General features: G+C 36.1%; 1 protein-coding gene across 2 annotated transcripts; it reads right to left on the bottom strand.

The window, feature by feature from the left end:
• Nucleotides 1-2,889: 2,889 nt before the first annotated feature.
• Nucleotides 2,890-17,614, bottom strand: LOC137626488 (tyrosine--tRNA ligase, cytoplasmic-like). Of its 2 annotated transcripts, XM_068357510.1 has the most exons (5): nt 17,522-17,582; nt 14,028-14,305; nt 10,329-10,526; nt 8,511-8,664; nt 2,890-6,196 (listed from the first exon to the last, which is right to left on the bottom strand). In XM_068357510.1, the coding sequence occupies exons 2-5, from the start codon at nt 14,292-14,294 to the stop codon at nt 3,900-3,902; spliced, it is 2,916 nt and encodes a 971-aa protein (XP_068213611.1). In that variant the 5' UTR covers nt 14,295-14,305; nt 17,522-17,582; the 3' UTR covers nt 2,890-3,899. The 2 variants fall into 2 exon arrangements, with proteins under 2 accessions (XP_068213611.1, XP_068213612.1); XM_068357511.1 differs by lacking the exon at nt 14,028-14,305 and having other exon boundaries at nt 17,522-17,614.
• Between the last annotated feature and the right edge of the window lie 8,004 nt (nt 17,615-25,618).

Below are 25,618 nucleotides of genomic sequence, written 5' to 3'. Positions count from 1 at the left end.
CATGATTGGTATGGTTCGATGGAAAGGGTTCCAAAGTCAAGCATTAGATATTGCTTTAGAAACAGCTAATCAGGAAGTACAAGCTGTTAGAGACAAAGAGAAGCAAAGAAACAGAGAAATTCTATGTAGGTTAATCTCCATCACTCTCTACTTGGCAAGACAGTGTTTAGCAAGTATGAGTGTAGTTAAATTGCACCTTGATGTAATTAAAAGAAAAAAAAAACAAGAAATACTGAAAAGACTCCACGTGTCATTGCTTTCAAATAACATAGATGATAAGCGTGGACAAGGATATGATGGGGCAGCAAATATGAGTGGAATATACAATAGATTACAGTCCCGACTCCAAAGACAGAACCCAAAGGCACTCTATGTACACTGCCATGCACACAGCCTAAATCTAAGGAATCAAGCAAACACGCAAGAACACAAGGGAAAGTACAGGGATACCACGTGGGAGACATGTGGGACACGCGAGTCGGGGACACAAAGGGTCGCACTGAGAAAGGAGAGCGTCGGGATGGTATCACGACGCGACCAGAGAACTTACTGAGGGTCGAGACCCAAGCTAACACGCGACCTGGCTCGGGACTAGCCTCAGGGCACGTATCCTTTCCGCCTGAGGTGGTCCTCACAGAATACGGAAGTAGGGTAAACTACACAAAACTCTGGTCGGTTGAGAGGAGATTCCAGGTACCTCCTAAGAAAGTAGTTCGAGGTAAGTCTCCGTGTTGGAACAATCTAGTATTAGTCAAAAGTGCAAAATCAAATATTCAGTTTGTAACTTTATTTCAGTTTGGTGGAAAAACTGTATGCTTTTATTGCTAAATCTTCAAAATGGCATGCTGCTTTCACGGAGATCCAGAAAGCAATGTATCCAGAAGACCGCCCACTTGAACTTAAGAAGCTATCAGACACAAGATGGGCTTGCAGAGAGTCAGCTCTTAGAACCATGAGGAAGGTCATCCCAGCTCTGAAGCAATTTTTAGAAGAGATAGTGCAAAAACATCCTCCTGATGCATCAGCAGGGGATGCCTCAATATTACTGCAAAGTATTAACTTTGAATTTCTTATTTGTCTTGAGATTGCCACCCCAGTTTTTCAAGAAAATGCCTATGACTCTAATGCTCTACAACAGAAAGACTTTGATTTGGCTGTCTCCTACAGAAATGTGGATGGAGTGCTACAAAGTTTGAGAGAGTTAAGAAATGATGAGAAGTTTCAGATTTTTACAAATGTTAAAGAGAGAGCTGAATCTATGGCCATCGACCTCCCCACTGGAATTCCTGGACAAGGCAGAAGAAGAAAAAGGCCTGAAGGATACAAGTATATTGCTACATCTGCTACTGAGGACCAGCAATATCAATCCTTGGATGAGTACTACAGTGTGAGAGTATTTTATGTTTTTAGATACAATATCACAAGAGCGACAAAGAAGATTTAAAGGTGGAGACAACACAACACGGGGTATCCTAAATGCCTTTCATTTGTACCAACCGTGTGTCACACGATGGTACATAGTTCATTTTGTGCTTGTATCTTCGCTCTCCCCTCACACTAAAAAGAACCTGAAATAACATGTCTGTTTTCTCATCGGTAACAGTGTCTACTTTTGAACATGAAAATTTTTGTTTCTTGAGATTTTGTATATAAAGGAGAGTGTTCTGCAATAAACTCACTCAGTTGTTTCCAACCTGCCTTTGAGTCACAACCTTCTCTCGGCCTGTCACACATTATATGACAGTCCAAGATAAATGGAAAGAACCTGTGAATGAAGAGGCATTCAAGTCATTGCAAAAATTATGCCAGTTTTATGAGTTAGAAGAGGTAGACAAGCTACGGTTAGAATTAAAGATCTTCTATTCGTCATTTCCTTGCCTGCCACAGAACACTGAAGCTACAATGCTCAACCTGATGAAAGAAAACAATATCCAGGAGACATTGTCACTTATGCTTGAACTCTTAATAATTTATGCCACTCTACCCGTCACAACTGCAACAGTGGAAAGGACCTTCTCCAAACTCAAGCTGGTGAAGGCAAAGCTACGCAGCCTGTCCAGTGAGGAGAGATTATCTGATCTTTTGTTACTAGCAGTTGAAAAGGATATCACAATCAACAACAGTGAATTTATCAGCATATTCAAAGAAAGGGCACACGGAAGGGTTCTCTTATAAATATAAAATGGTAAGGTCTGGTTATTAGCCGAGTGTATTGATCATACTGATTGATTTTCTTGCAGTCATTTATACATACATACATACATATACCAAGGCACTTCGCCCAATTTTGGGGGGTAGCCGACATCAACAAAGAAACAAAAACAAAAAGGGGACCTCTACTCTCTACGTTCCTCCAGCCTAACAAGGGACTCAACCAAGTTCAGCTGGTACTGCTAGGGTGCCACAGCCCAACCTCCCACATTATCCACCACAGATGAAGCTTCATAATGCTGAATCCCCTACTGCTGCTACCTCCGCGGTCATCTAAGGCATCGGAGGAAGCAGCAGGGCCTACCGGAACTGCGTCACAATCGCTCACCATTCATTCCTATTTCTAGCACGCTCTCTTGCCTCGCTCACATCTATCCTCATTTATGTAAAAGTAATATATATAATTTTACTTTTGTTAAATTTCCTAGTTCTACTGGTAGTCAGTACTGTAGATTTTATGTTCATAAAAAACATTAGTCCGCTGGTACCTATGATATCAGTCATGTTTATCTCTTTCTTGAATTATCAAAGGCTATTTCAAATACATTTGAAAGAATATTGAGCCGGTATATATTTAGCCACATTCATTTCTATATTTTTGCCCTTTTTTTCACTTGATCACCTGCCCTGAAAAAGTTCTCTGCACGTCCCTGGAAAAAGGATTAGTGAAATACCAACTTCGTCAAAAAATATATCTCATAAAAGACTCACACCTACAATAAAAAAGAGGTATGGTATAAATATAACTTTTGTTACCAACAATGAATTCTTCCTTTGAAGCCACATCCGCGGAAGTCCATCTCTTTGAGTTTGATATCAAATTCATTACCAACATTAACAATTGATAATTTTAATTTACTAAAACAAAAGCCATCAGAAGATAAACCTTGAGAAGCAAACAGTACGTATTGAGAAATCTGAATCACTTCAATATCAGCATTATTATTCGGTAAATCAGCTTGATCACCGAGAAAAATGATTCTTTAGAATAAAGCTACAAGATCACTTTGACAAAATGGCAAACACTGCTGTAAATTCTGCTAAAAATGAAGAAAATACAAAAGGAATTATGACAATAAGCCTCGTACAAAACATCCGAAAGACGAAACTAAAATTTCACTTCAATTTCTAATCAATGCAAATAACTTTTTTCACTAATTTTCAAGTATTCAGTTTAAAGCAAATCAGCATAAAATATATTTACCAAAGAATAGTCTTCAAAACCACCAGTCTATGAACGATTTAAAACCACAAGTTTCTTTTGCAAGGTTTGCAAAGCTATAACGTCAATGTTGCAACACAGTAATATATACCAGAAGGTCCTCAACTTACAAGCATTCGAAGAAGCAATAAAAAAATCAAACTGAAATCAAATACCTCATATATTGTATTAATATCTCAGAATGAAATTCTGTTAAAACTATATTAAATAATTTAATGCAGTAAGGAACACATTTGCAATATGTAACATAACTATCTGTTGACCTTTGCAAATGAAAATTGAAGGGATGTGAGTTATATGAAACCTATCGTAAGCTAAAATTAAAAAAAATTCCACAAAAAAAAGCTTCTAGGAACCCATTAAGTTTGTAAGTCGAGGACTTTCTATATATAAATTATTTTCAACTCTAATTTCACTAAGTGAATCTTATTTCAAAACCACATTAACCTCCTAATACCAAGAGTCCTCACTTAATAGGGGCATCTTTTAACGAGGCGACGGTGACTGGGCCGCTACTCGTACTCAGGACGTTACCGTTCCACGTCGCTGTCAGGGAACCGTTCACCTTGAACCCGGCGAGCATCTTCGTGAGAGCATCGCTCTTCTTGGTGTTCAGGACGGGATCCGGTTCGCCTTCGTACCCCTCGGCCACGACGCGGTCGCCGGGCTTACTCCCGGGCGCCGGATTAAGGGGCTCGACCGCCGGGGGCTCGCTGACGGAAGCGCAGAGGACCATGCCGGCCGACTTAACCCCTCTCATCGCCGCCGGCTTCAGATTGGCCAGGACGACCACCATCCGGTCCTGCATTTCCTCGATGGGGACGAACTTGACCAAGCCGCTGACGATGGTTCGGGGCTCCTCCTCGCCGATGTCTATCTTCTCGACGTACAAGGATTCGGCATCGGGGTGTCTGGAGATCTCGACGATTTTACCCACTCGCATGTCAAACTTCGAGGGGACAAACTCGTCGCCGCCGGCCGCGGCAGCTTTCGGTGCTGATTTGGTCTTCTTGGGAGGGGGTGGGAAAGCCTGGTTCTGCAACTTCTTCATGGGTCCGGATTCGGCGGCTTTACGAATGGGGGCTAAGAGTCTCTTGAGGTACTCGGTTACGGTGTTTTTCAGGTCCCCAGGATGCAAATCCTTCTGCTTAAACACATTCTCCAGTTCTTCAAACGACCCAAATTCCAAGTCCCCGCCATTTTCCGGCGAACGGCACACCTTGAATTTTTCCTCGGCTAAGAAAGGCATGATGATCACTTTAACCAAAGACAACACAGGGTTAAAACTAACATTACCTTCCTCACAAAAAGCGGCTTTGATCTTTTTCTTGATTTGTGAATCTTGCTCGGTAAGCTCGATAAACTCCTCCTCCGGGTTCAGAGCCGCCCTATTAAGCAGAGAAGGCATTTCTAAGCCTGCCAGGTGAACTCTCGGCTGACCCCCTACCAGGGGCAGTATGTTCTCAGCGAAGGCAAACAGAGGCGCGTGCTTGGCGCCGCAGTAATGGATATCTGCTTTCGCATGCTTCTCGTCCAGGGCAAACATGTCCGGGTATATCAGAGCAGAGAGGAGATTAGGGTCCTTCACTACGTTCTCAACGGCGTCGTTAGAATCCTTGCAAGTGACGAGGGCGGTCAACCTGTACAAATCGAGAATGTATTCTTCCTTCTTTTGGAAACTGCTGCCTTTCATAAAAGTGATGTGTTCTAGAGATACCTGACCTGACGTTAGGGCGGCCTTCAACAATTCCGTGCAGTAGTTAGCTCTGTGAACGGCCAAATCTAATGGGAACTGGCCGCCGTCTAGGTGCGAAAGGACGTCTTGGACCAGGACCGTGACCTTGCAGCCAGCCTTCAAGAAGTCCCTCACTTTCGCTACGTGTCCCAAGAGGTTGGAATCCGGTCTTCCGGTAACTGGAACCGTCCACAAAACTTGCGCAGAATGACTAAGAACGCCGGATAAAGATGGGGGCGGAATCGCAGCCAAGTTCCGACTGACTAGTTGACACCTGTCATCTAAACTTAAACCCTGTAAGGTGAGGTTATCAGACAACGAAGAAGTTTCCGAAACAGCCGGTACTGTGGGCGGCATTTCACTCGGCGGAGGATAGGCTTTTTTCGTAAGCTCCTGCAATTCTGGACTGCTGAATTCTTTTCTAATGTGATCCAACAAGCTATTCAAAAACTTCGTAACGAACACCTTTATGGCATCCCCGGAAACGCTCCCGGCGACGAACTCGGTTTTCAGGTGGTCGAAAGACGAAAACGTCTGGCCATTTCCCAGGTCAAGAGGCTTTCCCTGGCCTTCCAAAATTGGACAAACCACATAATTGAGAAATGCCATGACGCCGTTATCCGGAGACGACGGATCACAGGATGCCCCACCGAGTTTCCTTTCTACGGCTTCGGCGGAGTCCAGGAGGTCAATCTTGGAATCCACTTCGGAGGAGGACATCTTCCCGCCCGTCAAACCCGGTACCATGGGGTTCATCATGTGGGACCGTTTTTGGTAGCCGAGTTTAGGTAAGTATTTCTCGGCGTAAGTGAAGATCTTCCTCTGGTCGACTCCTCCGAATTGGGCGTCGACACCGAGGTACTCCTCGTCCAGCGCTTGGAGTCCCGGGTACAAGAGGCCGGACTGGAAGGGAGCCTCGATTTGCTTGACGACTTCAGCTCCAGCTTTCTTTGCGTCGTGTTCGGTCACCATGGAGGACAGCTTGTAAACGTCCTCGGTGAATTTCTCGCCCAACTGGTAACTCGTACCTGGAAGAGAATTTATTTTCAAATCTCTCTGTTCTGTTGTTGAACATTCCTTAGGATTACACAACAATGATTCTGTCATTCTATTGTTAAGAAATTCATCAATGATTCCGGCAGTCTATCGTCAAGAAATTCTACAATGATTCTGTTAGTCTGTTGTCCACAAAATTCATAAAGGACTCCGCTAGTCTAAGTAATTCTACAGAAAACCTTCCATATTAAAAACATTATTTTGAACACACATTCAAACCTCACTGTCCACGGATTTGGCAACCGGGGCTCACTTATAAGTTGACAATTTAGTACCAATTAAGAAAGATATGAGTGTAAATGGATTTATACACAGCCCTAAAAATTACAAAGTAATAAAAAAGTTAAAAACATCCTTTGACACTCTCTACATCTCACAATGCTCTTATAAATGCAATGAAGTGTAATAACTAAAATATACAACACTGCATTAACTGCAACACTGCTATATAAGGATCTTAATTGAAGCAATCATGAAACAGTACCACAAAAAGAAAAAAAATTATCAGCGCTCAATTGCTTATCAAACCAAATTTTAAGCCATTAATTACATTTATAGTGACATTTATATGATCTCAGTTTAGAGTCACTGATGATATCTTGTCTAAGAACAGCGGAGTTATGCCTACATAAAACAAAGTTCCCTTTTGGACCCTGGCATTCAAATTGATGTTTCATCAATTTGCAATAATGGAATGGATTCTACTTCTTATATACAATGACTCACCAAGGCACTAGGAGAGTTGAGAGACCCAGGCCTTCATGGCTGAGGACTATGAAGCGTGAAGCAGATGATGATGAATGGAGAAGTATTGAATTAAAACCTCAAGATAGAGACGACTGGCGAAATCTAACCGAGGCCCTTTGCATCAATAGGCGCAGGTAGTAGGTTGGCCAGGGCCACAGCCACCGGTTGAGATACTAACGCTAGAGTTATAGGGTCTTTTGACTGGCCAGATAGTACTACTGTACATTGGATCCATCTCTCTGGTTACGGTTCATTTTCCCTTTGCCGACACACACACACACATCGAATAGGTTGGCCACTTCTTTACATATTCTCCTCTGTCCTAATACACCTGACAACACTGATATTACCAAACAATTCTTCCTCGCTCAAGGGGGTTAACTACTGCACTGTAATTGTTCAGTAGCCACTTTCCTCTTGGTAAGGGTAAGAGAGAGACTTTAACTATGGTAAGCAACTCTCCTAAGAGAAGGACACTCCAAAATCAAACCATTGTTCTCTAGTCTTGGGTAGTGCCATAGCCTCTGTACCATGGTCTTCCACTATCTTGGGTTAGAATTCTCTTGCTTGAGGGTGCACTCGAGCACGCTATTGTCTTATTTCTCTTCTTATTGTTTTGGTAAAGTTTTTATAGTCTTTATAGTTTATATAGGAAATATTTATTTCAATATTGTTACTGTTCTTGAAATACTTCCTCCTTGTTTCCTTTCTTCACTGGGCTCTCTTCCCTGTTGGAGCCCCCGGGCTTATAGCATTCTGCTTTTCCAACCAGGTTTGTAGCTTGGCAAGTAATAATAATAATAATAATAATAATAATAATAATATAGGAAATATTTATTTTGAAGTTACTCTTCTTAAGATATTTTATTTTTCCTTGTTTCCTTCCCTCACTGGGCTATTTTCCCTGTTGGAGCCCCCCTGGGCTTATAGCATTCTGCTTTTCCAACTAGGGTTGTAGCTTAGCAAGTAATAGTAATAGGAGATGCTGAAAAAGTCCCTCTAAAGAGAGAACTATTATCATTAAACACACGAGAAGCTTTTCTATCATTTCCCTGAATCTTGGGCATGACATTCAGAAGAAAATGGGTTTTATTCCTATTATAATAAAGGTGAATTCAAGTTTGACTCTTACAGAGCCTTTTGAATCCTGGAATGAGAATTCCAGTTGCATCTGAGTAATCATATTTTCTGTACATGACAACATTTCACCTAGAGGCAACTACATCATCACTCATGTTAGAGAGAGAGAGAGAGAGAGAGTGTTTCTACTTTTTATGGGACATTTTTTCAAATAAACTTTCAGACAAATTTGCTTTTCTTTTTTTTTAACTCTTCCCCCTACGATTTTTAAATATTTACTTATCCCTTCCTCGACCCCTTTCAGGAGACTACAGAACTGATGCTTCTATCAAGGTATAATTCTTATTTATTCCATACATGTACTATTCAAAAACTTTGGGCCACTAACTAATCCCGCTGGACGCACCAGGTAAACGCGAATAAGAAAGGACGGACGCATCAAACGCAAGACGGGGTTACCTTGAACGAATCGGAGTTTGTCCAGCGACACTCCGATGGCTCTCAGCATGGCCTTGATGACTGCTTCGTAGTACTGCGTGCGGAATTTGATGAGTTCCCACGGCGCTTTCATGTTATCGAGGTATGCGTGCAAATCGGCGAGGAGGATGGTCACCTGGAAAGATATCAGAGATATGTGAGGTAAAGTATATCTGGATCTATGTGAAATAAAGTATATTTCACATTTATGTGAAGTACAGTATATTTAAGACCTATGTGAAGCACAGTATATTCAAGACCTATGTGAAGAGTAAGTATATCTGGATCTATGTGAAATAAAGTATATTTCACATTTATGTGAAGCACAGTATATTTCAGATCTATGTGAAGAGTATGTATATTCAAGACCTATGTGAAGAGTAAGTATATTTCACATTTATGTGAAGTATAGTATATTTCAGACCTATGTGAAGCACAGTATATTTCAGACTTGTGTGAAGCAAAGTGTATTCAAGACCTATGTGAAGTGTAAGTATATTTCAGATCTATGTGAAGAGGAAGTATATTTCAGATCTATGTGAAGAGTAAGTATATTTCAGATCTACGTGAAGAGTAAGTATATTTCAGATCTACGTGAAGAGTAAGCATATTTCAGATCTACGTGAAGAGTAAGCATATTTCCGATCTATGTGAAGAGTAAGTATATTTCCGATCTATGTGAAGAGTAAGTATATTTCCGATCTATGTGAAGAGTAAGTATATTTCCGATCTATGTGAAGAGTAAGCATATTTCCGATCTATGTGAAGAGTAAGTATATTTCCGATCTATGTGAAGAGTAAGCATATTTCCGATCTATGTGAAAAGTAAGTATATTTCCGATTTATGTGAAGAATAAGTATATTTCAGATCTATGTAAAGAGTAAGTATATTTCAGATCTATGTAAAGTAAATTATATTTCCGATCTATGTGAAGAGTAAGTATATTTCAGATCTATGTGAAGAGTAAGTACATTTCAAATCTATGTGAAGAGTAAATATATTTCAGATCTATGTGAAGAGTAAGTATATTTCAGATCTATGTGAAGAGTAAGTATATTTCCGATCTATGTGAAGAGTAAGTATATTTCCGATCTATATAAAGTATAGTATATTTCAGATCTATGTGAAGAGTAAGTATATTTCAGATCTATGTGAAGAGTAAGTATATTTCCGATCTATATAAAGTATAGTATATTTCAGATCTATGTGAAGAGTAAGTATATTTCAGATCTATGTGAAGAGTAAGTATATTTCAGATCTATGTAAAGAGTAAGTATATTTCCGATCTATGCGAAGAGTAAGTATATTTCAGATCTAGGTGAAGAGTAAGTATATTTCAGATTATGTGAAGAGGAAGTATATTTCAGATCTATGTGAAGAGTAAGTATATTTCAGATCTATGTGAAGTAAAGTGGGTAGAATTTTGGGCGTTATAATTACAGTATTATAAAATATTCAAAAATTCTTGTATATCTTAATTCTTTTTTTCTTGTTTTTTTGGAAGTTTTTATAGCTTAAATATGAAGGATATAATTTAACGTTGTTACTGTTCTTAAAATATTTTTTCTTATTTGATTGTTCATTACTTATCTTGTAGTTTATTTAATTCCTTGTTTCCTTTCCTCACGGGGCTATTTTTCCCTGTTGGAGCCCTTGGGCTTATAGCATCCTGCTTTCCCAACTAGGGTTGTAGCTTAGCTTGTATTAATAATAATATTACCATTGTACACGGAGAAATCGCAATGAATTGGAAAGAAACAAAACAAACAAATGAGATACCAAAAACCCCTCATCTTTACCTCACAACCAGCCTTCAGGAAATCCGCAATTTTCGACATCGGCACGAAGTATGCGACGTGAGGCCTCCCCGTCGTAGCAGTCCCCCAGTAGATCTTGAGTGGCCGCTCCTTCAAAACCGCGAGCATACGATCGTCGCCTATAACTTCGTCGAGGCGACGAGTGATCAACTTCATCTTCTCTTCGACCGACATCGTCTCCTGGAAAATAATTATAATTATTACTTAGTTCTCTTCCCCTCTAAAAGGTATAAAATAAGCCACGAAAATCAAAAGAATTAACCCTTTTACCCGCAGGCTCTTTGGAAATTTCCAACCCTTAACCCCCAAGGGGTTATTTTTTCCCCAGCACATTTTGCAGTATATTTTTTTTAAATTGCTCTAACAGCCTTAATTTTTGTCATAGAGAGGTCAGGTTGGTCTCATCCTCTTGGAAAATGCCTGAATTTTCTCCAAAAATTATCAAAAATATGGAAAAAAAAAATTTATAGCATTTTTTTGCAAGGACGTACCGGTACGTCCATGGGGGTAAAGAGATGGGTTTTGTGAAACGTACCAGTACGTCCTTTGGGGTTAAAAGGGTTAAACGGCTAAGTAAGATGCTACACAAAGTTCTATCCAAATTACTAAGTTCCATTCCTCTCTAAAAAGCTATAGATTCAGCCACAGGAGTCAGAGCGAGATATAATTGAAGAAACTGGACGGGAGAGCAAGATGCTATCAAACGGAACCTGCCTACCTAGAGTTTTGGGAGTCACATAAAAGGCCGCATAATTGTTCAGGAACCAATTAAAATCATTGCTTAGCCCTTTAACCCCCAAAGGACGTACTGGTACGTTTCACAAAACCTATCCCTTTACCCCCATGGACGTACTGGTACGTCCTTGCAAAAAAATGCTATAAAAAAATTTCTTTTTCATATTTTTGATAATTTTTTGAGAAAATTCAGGCATTTTCCAAGAGAATGAGACCAACCTGACATCTCTATGACAAAAATTAAGGCTGTTAGAGCAATTTAAAAAAAAATATACTGCAAAATGTGCTGGGAAAAAAATAACCCCCTGGGGGTTAAGGGTTGGAAATTTCCAAAGAGCCTGGGGGAAAAAGGGTTAATGAGAATTGACCACTTATCTTTCATGATAGGGCTGTAGTATTACATGCCATTCCTGTTTAAAGAATAGAGGGGAGGAGGAAAAGTATTTCAAAGGTAGTAACTATTGAAGTAATGCCCCACACTTAAGTGAGAGAGAGAGAGAGAGAGAGAGAGAGAGAGAGAGTGAGTCCTACAATGTAATTTACCTTTTTAGGTTTGTTTGACAGAGAGAGAGAGAGAGAGAGAGAGAGAGAGAGTGAGTCCTACAATGTAATTTACCTTTTTAGGTTTGTTTGACAGAGAGAGAGAGAGAGAGAGAGAGAGAGAGAGAGAGAGTGAGTCCTACAATGTAATTTACCTTTTTAGGTTTGTTTGACAGAGAGAGAGAGAGAGAGAGAGAGAGAGAGAGAGAGTCCTACAATGTAATTTACCTTTTTAGGTTTGTTTGACAGAGAGAGAGAGTCCTACAATGTAATTTACCTTTTTAGGTTTGTTTGACAGAGAGAGAGAGTCCTACAATGTAATTTACCTTTTTAGGTTTGTTTGACAGAGAGAGAGAGAGAGAGAGAGAGAGAGAGAGAGTGAGTCCTACAATGTAATTTACCTTTTTAGGTTTGTTTGACAGAGAGAGAGAGAGAGAGAGAGAGAGAGAGAGAGAGTCCTACAATGTAATTTACCTTTTTAGGTTTGTTTGACAGAGAGAGAGAGAGAGAGAGAGAGAGAGAGAGAGAGTCCTACAATGTAATTTACCTTTTTAGGTTTGTTTGACAGAGAGAGAGAGTCCTACAATGTAATTTACCTTTTTAGGTTTGTTTGACAGAGAGAGAGAGAGAGAGAGAGAGAGAGAGAGTGAGTCCTACAATGTAATTTACCTTTTTAGGTTTGTTTGACAGAGAGAGAGAGAGAGAGAGAGAGAGAGAGAGAGAGAGTCCTACAATGTAATTTACCTTTTTAGGTTTGTTTGACAGAGAGAGAGAGTCCTACAATGTAATTTACCTTTTTAGGTTTGTTTGACAGAGAGAGAGAGTCCTACAATGTAATTTACCTTTTTAGGTTTGTTTGACAGAGAGAGAGAGTCCTACAATGTAATTTACCTTTTTAGGTTTGTTTGACAGAGAGAGAGAGTCCTACAATGTAATTTACCTTTTTAGGTTTGTTTGACAGAGAGAGAGAGTCCTACAATGTAATTTACCTTTTTAGGTTTGTTTGACAGAGAGAGAGAGTCCTACAATGTAATTTACCTTTTTAGGTTTGTTTGACAGAGAGAGAGAGAGAGAGAGAGAGAGAGAGAGAGAGAGCACTTTGTTACACAATCCTACATTGCAATACCTTGACTTCTGATTCTTACTTGCATAAAATAATTGATAAACTTTTTCTTAATACAGTAATACCATAAACTTCGTAATTCCTTATCTAAATGATTTGGTATAAAGAACGTCAAAAATGAATGAAAATTAATGAAGAAAAATTGAAAAATTAATATTTTTAAAACCTTGTGACTGCAATACTGTAGAAGACTGTTTACTGAGCGAGGGCTTAGTGCATACGTACTGCAACAAGTATGATTCATGTTCAATACACATTCAAAGAATGAGGGTAGATGCAATTTAGTAGATCTTTAATTAACTCACGACAATTAGAACAAATTCAAAACATTTCACGATACATTAATGAACATCAAGGATTTGGGTATACTTGCTGCAAAAAAAGTTACACCCACGTTGAAAAAAGAACAGCAAAAAGAAGGGTTTTCCAATACAGTATTATAAATTGCTAGAATAAAGAACAAACTCCATCATGCAACTTGAGGTAAGTCAAACAACTAGAAAACAAATATCTGTCTATAAGAGCAGTAAAAATAGAAAAGCAAAAGCATACTGTATATGTACACCCAAGATGCTCTCTCGGGGCCTTCTACATCTTTCGCAAATTGCCTCTTTATCCGAAGACTGAAGAGGCAGTAAATAAAACATGGAAGCTCTTCCTCCCAGACTTGCTGAATATTTATTGAGATTTAGACTAGGCATTTTAGAATTGTTGCAGCTTTTTTCACTCCAAGACTCGTTGAATATTTACTGAGATTTAGACGAGGCATTTTAGAATTGTGGCGGCTTTTTTCACTCCAAGACTCGTTGAATATTTACCGAGATTTAAGCGACGCATTTTAGAATTGTGGCGGCTTCTTTCACACGCATGCTTTTTCACAATGTCATAAAATATTTCTTATTTTTTAAATCTAAACTCTCACAGAATCTTAGGTTCTCACAGAAGCCACATTAAGAGACTTCCCATAATGTTGCAAAACAGGAAAATAAAACGCAGTAAGACATCATTAGAGAACTGATCCAATCTACACTTTGATTGTTTAAACACAACAATACATCTCAAAGAAACTATTAATCGATAGTCTTAACTCTGTTCGAAGACATGCACGTTAGTTAAAGGCCTGGCTAAACCCCACACACGCACAAGCTAATCATATGGTGCTTAAGCTCTGCAAAGCTTTCCTCTTTCTATATTTGAGGATCTCCGATATTATTCCACTCCTAAACACACACAAAACTAGTTTCATTTCACACTTCCTAAAGCTAGATCGTGAACGTACAAACCTGTTTGAGAGACGATATAATTCGCCCCAACAATTCCTCTACATTCTCACACTGATCGGAAAATTTCTCTTTCTCGTATGTCTTAACGTGATTTAGCCATCGCGACAGATGTGCGTACGGGGAGACGTCGTCTCCGAGTATTTTCAGCGAATCAGACAGAACCACGTCGTTCGCTGTCGGCTGATATCCGGCTACGTAACTAAAATAGGTAAAGTGTTCGTCTAGCAACCGTAAATTTTCTGTTGACCAGAGGTTTCTCTTACTCATATTTGTTGGCCCTGTAAAGAAACCAGCCTTCAAGGTATAGCAGCATGTAAGGGAAAAAGAAAATCCAATTATACATTATCTAATTTCATGCATGCTCCTATCTATGTAAAAGAAGCAGATCAAAAAATATTTTCATCCTTGGCTGTGAGCTACAGTATTTAAACTATTAAACAAAATAGAAGCCTTATAAAAAATGTACTTTTCTAAAACATACCAAAGATAGTTACCTTACGTTAAAATAAAATCTGAGTTGAATACCTAGTGCAATTCAGCTAAATGACGTACTGTACTGGGCAAATTGGCATGAAAAAATCAATCAAAATTGTACGCAATTAAGTCTAATGTTCTGTACTCCCATACAGTACCTGACCATTGGAACATACTGTATATGTACAGCTATTACTGTAGCTAGAAGACACTGCGTTCAAATTTATACACCCTAACAGGATAGGCTCGAAGGCATTTGATCTTAAATGTGGCAGAAATTGAAGGCAAGTAAGGTCGAAAGTATGTCGGATAGCGGCCATCTATATGTATTATTATGTCTAACGGTAGAGTAAGGGGGGTCGCAGGGGGCGTTAGATCCCCGTTAAGTAAGTAGGTAAGGACACGGCTTGTAGGTTAGGTTAGGGGGGGAAAGTTTAGTTTAGTTGATGTCTATTTTCAATTAACTTGTGAGGAACTGGCCGCTGATATACAAAGGCTCCTGAAAGGCTAGGCAGGATGACAACAAATGAGAATATTTAGAAAGTATATGATATTATGTAGCTGAAGTTAACCATTTGTTCCCAGAGGATATACATTACAACTTCAATTTCTCGTAAATATTCATCAACTCTTTCTCAAGGTCAAACCACATTGCCCTTGGGAGAGGTATGATCGGTAAAATGAGGTTCAATGTACTAAGTTCCCTCTGTGACGCCCACTAAGACTACGTGCCATCGCCATACCCTATGGTTGACCTTATACCTGCGCTGAATTCCTACCCAACTTCATATACAAAACACGATGTTTTTCAGAGGTATCTCCTTGTTTCACTCGTATAAATTACTTGAAAAGTACGACTTTCCTATAATAACCAGGAAAAAGCTGTTCAAAACAATTGTAAACACCAATAACACATCTTAGTACAGTAGTAGTTTCAAATTGTTGGAGGCAGAATCTATTTGGAAATGAAGGTACAATATATTGGCCAAAAAAACTTCCGTGACAGTGCAAAAGTTTCTGATTCACCCCTTTGAAGGCGAATGGAAATGGAAATGTTACAGAATATGTGAAATTAATGTCCAAAGCCCACGAATAGGAAATCTCTAACTAAATCAAGTACAGTAATTCCTCGGCTATTGCGGGAGTTACATTCCAAAAACCTTCAGGAAATAGCTGAAAAACCATGAAGTAGAATCAGAAATCCATAGTATATTTTTATTTTCCTTAATCTTATGATTTCTTATATATTGATCTTCATAAATTTATATTTTTATAAGCCCAAAAAATTACAATTTCTTACAAAAATTTTTTACTAAAATATGAAATATATATAACTCATCTGTCCTCAAAAACTCGCAATATAATGAGGAGTCCACTATATAGATTTACAGTACAGTACATAGGCTACAGAATTTATGAATTTTGAATATTGAATTTGTTCATAGTTCCTTAGCATTTATTGGCCCCTTTAAGATCTACTATGGGGTTAAGGGTGGTGAACTGCCCTAAACCTAACGAGGATATCCCAACTAATTTGAGGCTAAAAATTACTAAATTATCTATCATGTGGTTATGAATTTGAGTTTTTTTAAACAATTTTGAAAATAAAAAGCATAATTTTATTATATATATTATGGCACATAAACTGGAGCCCAAAATAGTGTGCTCTAAGACATATATTCATATATGGTAGTTTCAATCTCCAAATTAATATTTTACTATATTCTAATGAAACCAAAATAAGCATCTAGGTTATTGGTAACCCATACTGATAATATTAAGGCTTTCAAGACGAAACTGAAGACTTTCTTGTTTTCTAAAAATTTTGATAGAGAGAATTTGATAATTAACGTGGAATATGCCAGGCGATACTCTAAGTACCCAAGAATGCATACGACAAACAGATCTTGGTGAAATTATAGCTATGGACGGAACAACATTTTGAGCAGATAAAAACAATAATGATTATCATTAACAAAAAAGATAATTACCTTATTATTATTATTGATATTACTAATTCCTTCGATTATTATACATCCAAGAAGGTAATGTATAGAGAAAAAAAAGGCTTGTTTTACGTTTATATATCGTTTCCCCACCCAAAACCCCGAGTTCCCCCATTATCGTAGGATATATATATATATATATATATTTCTGAAACTTCATTTGCGACGGGAACGAGTGTCATTTTCGAAGAGCGTAATTTTTTCTATAAGAAAAAGTAGTATTTTTCCCTAGGTTACATTGCCCTGTATTGCAGGAAAATACCAAGATAATTACTATATTATTATTGATAATACTAAATAATGTGCCATTACTGAATTTGACATTCATTTCAACAGCAAATAATCCGAAAACCCGTTAGAAATCTAATGGTTTTTACTCCGCCGTGAACTCGCTTCGCTCGTGCGTGGATCCTTTAGTGCACAGGGTTACCCTGTGCGATAGAACCAAGAAAACAGACAAAAATTAAGTGAATTATAAATGACCGGTGCACGAGTAAAGTTTTACAACATGATTAACTCCAAGGTACCCTTCGGCCAGTATGAATAATAGGAATGGAGTTGTTACAAGTTGCTTTAATTGTAAGTTAAAAATTTAATTAATTTGAATAATACGACAATTTTATTGCCTAATATAAATAGGTACTCTAGCCTAACTTAGCCCAAAAAAATTATAAATGACCGGTGCACGAGTAAAGTTATACAACATGATTAACTCAAGGTACCCTTGGGCTTGTATGAATAATAGGAATTTAGTTCCGTTACGCACCTGCTTTAATTTTAAATTCCTTAAAAATTTAATTAATTTAAATAATACGACAATTTTATTGCCTAATATATATATAGGTACCCTAGCCTAACTTGGCCCCAAATACCGGTATAGGGTCCAGGAATCCATATGACGTTCCTAATCTCGCGAAATAACAGCCATTAATAAATCTTATAGGACTTAAAATATGCATAAATACTATATCATAAGATTCTCTCTCATAATAATATTATTATATATATACTTACGAATTTGAAATTGCTTAAAATTGAGGAAAAATAGAGACGTGGTCGGACTGGTCTTTCTCTCACGAGTGTCAAAAGTTGAATGACACCCAAGGGATGTTGTTGATCATGTTGGTCTCACTTTTAGTAATGCTTCTCTTTATCAGGGCAAAGGTTTGAGGAAAGAGACGTATATTGATAATAAAATCCGCTTTATCAATTTATCAAATGAGTTTTATTTAATAGATTTTTATCTTTTCAAATAAACTATAAAAATATTTCCATAATTTACAAAAATAGAGGAAGTCTGTCAGGTCAAAGGTTTGAGGAAAGAGCCGTAAATACAAAATAAAATCCGCTTTATTACTTTATCAGGTGAGTTTTATTTAATAGATTTTTATCTTTTCAAATAAACTATAAAAATATTTCCATAATTTACAAAAATAGAGGAAGTCTGTCAGGTCAAAGGTTTGAGGAAAGAGCCGTAAATACAAAATAAAATCCGCTTTATTACTTTATCAGGGGAGGTTTATTTAATAGATTTTTATATTTCAAATAACCTATAAAAATATTTCAATAATTTACAAAAATAGAGGAAGTCTATCAGGTCAAAGGTTTTGTGGAAAGAGCCGAATATAGATAATAAATTCAGCTTTATTACTTTATCAGGTGAGTTTTATTTAATATATTTTTATATTTCAAATAACCTATAAAAATATTTCAATAACTTACAAAAATAGAGGAAGTCTGTCAGGTCAAAGGTTTGAGGAAAGAGCCGTATATAGATTATAAAATCTGCTTTATTACTTTATCAGGGGAGGTTTATTTAATAGATTTTTATATTTCAAATAACCTATAAAAATATTTCAATAATTTACAAAAATAGAGGAAGTCTATCAGGTCAAAGGTTTGAGGAAAGAGACGTATATAGATAATAAAATCAGCTTTATTATTTTATCAGGGGAGGTTTATTTAATATATTTTAGTTCTTTTTAAATAAATTATAAAAATATTTCAATAGATTACGGAAATAGAGGAATAATTTAACCAAATTTGTATTTTCGGCTTGCATCCTTTCATTTTAATCAAAAATACATAATAATATAATTATCATGTTAATAAACAAAGTTTGATACAAAATACAATAATTAAAGAGTTAACATAATCATCATATATATTTTTTTATCAATATCAAGAACATAAAATGCCAAATTTGTATTTTCGGATTGCAGCCTTTAATTTTAATCAAAACTATATATTAATATCATAATTACCATGTTAATAAACAAATTTTGATACAAAATACAATAACTAAAGAATTAACATAATCATCAAATGTATTTTTATCAATATCAAGAACATAAAATGCCAAATTTGTATTTTCGGATTGCAGCCTTTAATTTTCATAAAAAATACATAATAATATCATAATTACCATGTTAATAAACAAATTATGATACAAAATACAATAAATAGAGACTTGACATAATCATCATATATATTTTTTATCAATATCAAGAACATAAAATGCCAAATTTGTATTTTCGACTTGCAGCCTTTAATTTCAATCAAAACTACATAATAATATCCTAATTACCATGTTAATAAACAAAGTTTGATACAGAATACAATAACTAAAGAGTTAACATAATTATCAAATATATTTTTTTATCAATATCAAGAACATAAAATGCCAAATTTGTATTTTCGGATTGCAGCCTTTAATTTTAATCAAAACTACATAATAATGTCATAATTATCATTTTAATACACAAAGTTTGATACAGAATACAATAACTAAAGAGTTAACATAATTATCATATATATTTTTTTATCAATATCAAGAACATAAAATGCCAAATTTGTATTTTCGGATTGCAGCCTTTAATTTTAATCAAACCTACATAATAATATCATAATTACCATGTAAATAAACAAATTATGATACAAAATACAATAAATAGAGACTTTACATAATCATTATATATATTTTTAATCAATATCAAGAACATAAAATGAGATACAATACTAAGATATAATACAACCTTTTATTCGGCAAAACTTAACAAACGTCAGATCACCGCAGTGTTGCCAGGTATGGGGATTTATCCCTAGAGTTTGGGATTTTGGGTGTCTGATGGGGATATTCTGTTCAAATTTCTATGAAGAAAAAAAGACGAGTAAACTTTTATATTGTTGCAATTAATTTGCTTGCGCTTATATGAAGTATATTGAGTCATTTCTATTTTAGTAAAGCCTGCGTGATCAAGACAGAGGAGAACATATTTGTGGAAATGGGGATTTTTAGGTTGTTTTGGGGATATTTTATGAGTTTTGGGGATTTTTATACTAACCCATCTGGCAACACTGGATCACCAATGGAAAGTATATATCTTTAGGCCAAAACGTGCTAAGAAATAATATGGTATATAAATATTATGAAAAACAAACAAATAAGCATCAATTTTATTTTATAAATATTATAAATATTAAATAATTCATTAGAATAAGCTATCTGAAACCTTAAATCTACTCTTTTCATTTCATCTATTGCAGAATGTTTTTTGTGAATTGCTTTGTCCGATTACATTTAAATGTCTCTGGCTTTAGCTTTATATTGGATACCATCGATTTAATTTTATAAATATCCCAATAATGGAATGATTTATAAGAATTTATTAACTGAAACCTTAATTTAACTCTTTTCATTTCATGTATTGCAATGTTTTTGTGAATAGCTTTGTCCGATTATGTTTAAGTGTCTCTGGCTTTAGCTTTATATTGGATACCATGGATTTAATTTTATAAATATCCCAATAATGGAATAATTTATCAGAATTTATTATCTGAAACCTTAATTTAACTCTTTTCATTTCATTTATTGCAATGTTTTTATGAATATCTTTGTCCGATTACGTTTAAGTGTCTCTGGCTTTAGCTTGATATTGGATGCATTATACGACATCTTGCAAAAAAAATATTATTTTGTTATTTTATTATGTCTTTTATCTGGAATTTATTACTTATGTCATATATTTTAAAGGAGATTTTGGATTATTTTTTTTAGAATTATACTGACATTAATTATTTTATTATTTTGTGGCCGTAAAATAATAAAATAATGTCTATAATTTAAAAAAAAAAATTCCAAAATCTCCTTTAAAATGTTATCTTATTATTATTATTATTATTATTATTATTATTATTATTACTACTACTACCTAAGCTACAACCCTAAATGGAAAAGCCAGATGCTATAATCCCCAAGGCTCCAACAGGAAAAATAACCCAGTATGGAAAGGAAATAAAGAAAAAAGAAAGAACAGTGTGACTGAGTATACTCTCAAGCAAGAGAACTCTATTAAAAGCAGCCCATAGAAAAACCCTCAAAAAATTATGTTAAAATAGTCTTGTTAAAATGTCAAACAACTTTATATAAGATTTTCTACTACCTTATCTTGTTCTAGCATAGTGTTTTATGGACAGAAAATGAGAAAAAGAATTGAAATACTGTTTTTAATTTATTATAAGCGCTTTTCTCTCACCACTCCTCTATCAGATGCAATAAATTATACTGTCTGAAGAATTGCACCCCATAAAACATCATATTATTGGATTTAAAGATTAATGTAACTGATAAGAAAAACTCCTTACTCGTATGTGACTCAGAAAATATCTCTATAATGATTAACATACACAATTCTTGTTAACAATTCAAATTTTCAGTTTTAAACAGCCTTAATTTGCTTCATGTTTGTCCAAAAACATTTAAAACATTTTGAAGCTGTTGTGTGTTTCATTTAAGACATTAACAATTTTTGCCTAACCCCCGTATGTATACCTGTGTTAACATTGACTCCTCACAATGCCTATCATTATTATCATTATTATTATTATTATTATTATTATTATTATTATTATTATCTAAGCTACACCCCTAGTTGTAAAAGCAAGATGCTATAAGCTCAAGGGCTCCAACGGGGAAAATATAGCTCGGTGAGGAAAGGGGAATAAGGAAATAAATATATAAGGGAAATAATGAACAATTAAAATAAAATATCTTAAAAACAGCAACATCAAAATAGATATTTCATATATAAACTATAAAAAGACTTATGTCAGCCAGTTCAACATTTGATGCGAGTTTGAACGTTTGAAGTTCTACAGATAATATAGTACAGTATATCTGTAATACTGTATACTTACATATAAGCTTAATAATTCAAGCTGTACTTCCAGGTTAATAAATTGTACAGGCTTTCGTTTATCCTGAAAACTTTGTCAGCTAGGAATATGGGGGACATGTGAATCTACTAACTGAATAACAGCAGCCATTGTCTGGTTCTAAAGGTCTTACCTTAGGTGGAGAGTGTGTGTGTATACCATCTCAGACATTATGAAAACATCCCTGCCTGCCATTCTGCTGGACTGGGGTTCGGGTCCCGCTCAAATTCAATAATTTCTCGTAGTCTCTGCAACCCGACCATCCTTGTGAGTTTATGATTAGGGGTTTTAGGGAGTCTGTGGGTCTATCTGCCGAGTCATCAGTAGCCATTGCCTGGCCTTCCCTGGTCATAGCTTGAGTGAAGGGGCTTGGGCACCTATCATATGGATATATGGTCAGTCTCTAAGGGCAATGTCACTGTCCCTTGCCTCTGCCATTCATGAGCGACCTTTAACCCTTTTACCCCCATGGATGTACTGGTACGTCCTTGCAAAAAACTGCTATTTATATTTTTTTTTTTTGCATATTTTTGATAACTTTATGAGAAACTTCAGGCATTTTCCAAAAGAATGAGACCAACCTGACCTCTCTATAACAAAAATTAAGGCTGTTAGAGCAATTTAAAAAATATATATAGCAAAATGTGCTTGGAAAAAAAAACCCCTGGGGGTTAAGGGTTGGAAAGTTCCAAATAGCCTGGGGGTAAAAGGGTTAAATCCAATGATCCATCTCTTGTCTCTGCTTCAAACTTCCTTTAGATTTCTCTCATGGAATCTAGGCAATATGGTCTGACGTTGGTGCTGGGATGGCAATTCAGAACCCAATATTAACGAATGTAAAGTGGAAAGATGTAAAGAAAGTGCGCTAGTAGCCAAAGACCCATAAGTAATGACTAAAATGATACGCGTGAGGTGCACTGATGGCGCTAACCCCCTATGAAAGTAAATCAAAAGTTTGGACAATAAGATGGAAGCAAGGAGGCAGGAAGAAAAGTGGGATCCAGTAAAGATCCTTTCGTAACTTCACTTGCGATGTTGACAGATGAAAATTGTTTTTAAACTTTCTACTGATCCGATGACTCGCTTTGCCGCTATCCATTCACGTAATCATAAGCGCTAGTTAATTCTAATAGCCAGGCCTTCTCCATCACGAGGCTCAATACTACGCAGTACTCTAGAAGTTTTATTCCAGCTGTAACCAAGTTGTGGAATGATCTTCCTAATCGGGTGGTTGAATCAGTAGAACTTCAAAAGTTGAAAGTTGGAGCAAATGCTTTTTTGTTGACCAGGCGGACATGAGTCTTTTTATAGTTTGTTTATGACATATTTGTTTTTGTTGTTGTTAATAGTTTATATATGACATGTCTGTTTTGACGTTGTTACTTATTTTAGAATGATTTATTGTTAATTTGTTCTCTTCATTTATTTATTTCCTTATTTCCTTTCCTCACTGGGCTATTTTTCCCTGTTGGAGCCCCTGGGCTTATAGCATCTTGCTTTTCCAACTAGGGTTGTAGCTTGGATAGTAATAATAATAATAATAATAATATAGAAAATTTATCAAGCTTTCTATTGAAACTTTCAGTTTATGTCTATCTTTATCCGTTTCTTAGATACGTTACAAACGTCAACATAAGTAGGTCAACAAATGATGTCACTGCTCCCTGGCCAAAAGAAACGAACTTGACAGCGATTTTGTCATGACTGCGGTCACCGAACAGTTAAAAGATAATGTAGGTGAAGTGAATTTAATGCTGAAGATATTTCTCTTCAGATAGAACCTTATTCTCATACAGTATACAGTACTGTATTGTAAACCATATGTAAACAGAATACAGAAAGCCATATATGTACTAGAGTATACAGTATACATAATATAAACTAAATACAATAACAGATTTTGAGCGAAGCGAAAAATCTATTTTCGGGTGAGATAGCCATGTCGTCCTGATGGAAGGTTCCTTTAGTAGCTTCCTAAGGGTATATATGACTACAGTGGATATTCCCAGAGAATTAAACTAAAGGTTTCCAGAATTCTAACTTCTGGCGCGAGTACCCTTAAGGTTATCCTTTAGGATATCGCATAACAACAGGGGATGTATTCTTGACACGCTACATAGCTATCTGCACCCCACATGACGTTTACACTTCGAGGGGGGAATTAGTGGCAAGATATGGGAGGAGCCGTTACAAAGTTCTTCTCCTCTGTTACTGTTATGGGTACTGGACAGTACACCATACGTAAACATAATACAGTGAGCCACACATATACCGTACAGTACAGTGAACCCTCGCTACTTCGCGGTTCGACCATCGCGGATTCACCACTTCGCGGATTTTTTTCATAACCCATGTATATACATATATCGCGGATTTTCCGGAAATATCGAAAATACCGCGATGTGACCGATGGTGCGAGATTGGAGAAAGTAAGGAAAATTGAATCATGATCGATTTTCAATATAAATGAAACTTTGAGGAGCAACAAAGATATCATTTGTTAGAGAGATAGAGAGAGGTAAGGAATGGGAGGTAGTGAAAAGTAGCCCAGAGAGAGAGAGAGAGAGAGAGAGAGAGAGAGAGAGAGAGAGAGAGAGAGAGAGAGAGAGAGAGAGAGAGAGAGAGAGGGGGGGGGTTTAAATGTAATAACCAAAAAAATATGATAGGTTATAACACATTGGTGCTTATGTAATATCAACTGTATACTGTAGACGGTTTGAATAAGTTAAGAAATGGTATAAATGATACTTTGTTAGTGTATTCGTACGCACTCAAGAGCGGCAGCTAGATGACAGCTGATCTAATCACAGCCAAAAGTAAAACAAAAAGAAGTCAACAATACTCGATTTTTAAAACACACCCGAAATTTAAAAACAAAAGTACATGCTTTCTTAATGTGCAATTAACTATTTAAAGAGTGGCAATTTTCTAGAATAAAATGATATTTCCCAAAAAATAGTGGTTTGCTGATGAAATCGGATGCCCTATTTTTAGCTATGATTGAAATGGATGTAGACTCGGCCTAATTTTTTAGTTTCGTATTTAATTGACACCAAGAAAACTAATTTTAGTTTCTTCATCTAAATGTAAGTATTGTATAACACGAAGAGAGAGAGAGAGAGAGAGAGAGAGAGAGAGAGAGAGAGAGAGAGAGAGAGAGAGAGAGAGAGAGAGAGAGAGAGAATGAATCAGCTGTTGTAATCAAATGGCGTGTTTTTGTTTCGTGAGAATTTCATCACCACGACTATAACAACAACATACTGTACTGAACTTTACAGTATTATACAGACTACTGTAATATGATAAAGTAAAATATTTGTAATCTATTTTATATGAAATGGGGCTTTTTTTTGTTTGTTTAAAATTTACATTTACGTATGTAAAACAACTCTCTCTCTCTCTCTCTCTCTCTCTCTCTCTCTCTCTCTCTCTCTCTCTCTCTCTCGTAGATTGTTTTCCTGCTTTGCTACGTATGTATGATTTTATATAGATACGGTAAATAATATTTGTAATAACATATTTTATAAAAGCTTTTACTGTAATATCATTATTTATCACTTTCATCATGGCGTTAAATTCCTTAGTTTGTTAACTGAACGTACGTTATGACGCCGTCGTTTCAGGCGGGGTCATAAAGAAAAACATTTCATTTGGAAGTCCTAAGAAAAATTAAGTAAAACATTAGTAATAACCAAATCAACATACTGTATTGAATAATCAATATAATTTATGCAAAAACTAACCTATACACAGATGTGTATATGCGTTTGTTTCTTCATTATAATCAGAGATAAACGTAAACAAAACATTGGTTGCCATTTTTTATCGTGCTTTTTAGGTGTTTAGGAAACGCATGATATAAAATCGCCTTTAATATTTGTGTCTGTTTTAGTTTAG

The sequence above is a fragment of the Palaemon carinicauda genome, chromosome 34 (assembly GCF_036898095.1).
Source record: "Palaemon carinicauda isolate YSFRI2023 chromosome 34, ASM3689809v2, whole genome shotgun sequence".
In the NCBI taxonomy this organism is placed as follows: Eukaryota; Metazoa; Arthropoda; class Malacostraca; order Decapoda; family Palaemonidae; genus Palaemon; species Palaemon carinicauda.
Note: the sequence above shows the minus strand (reverse complement) of the source record. Positions and strands in the feature narration are given on the sequence as shown.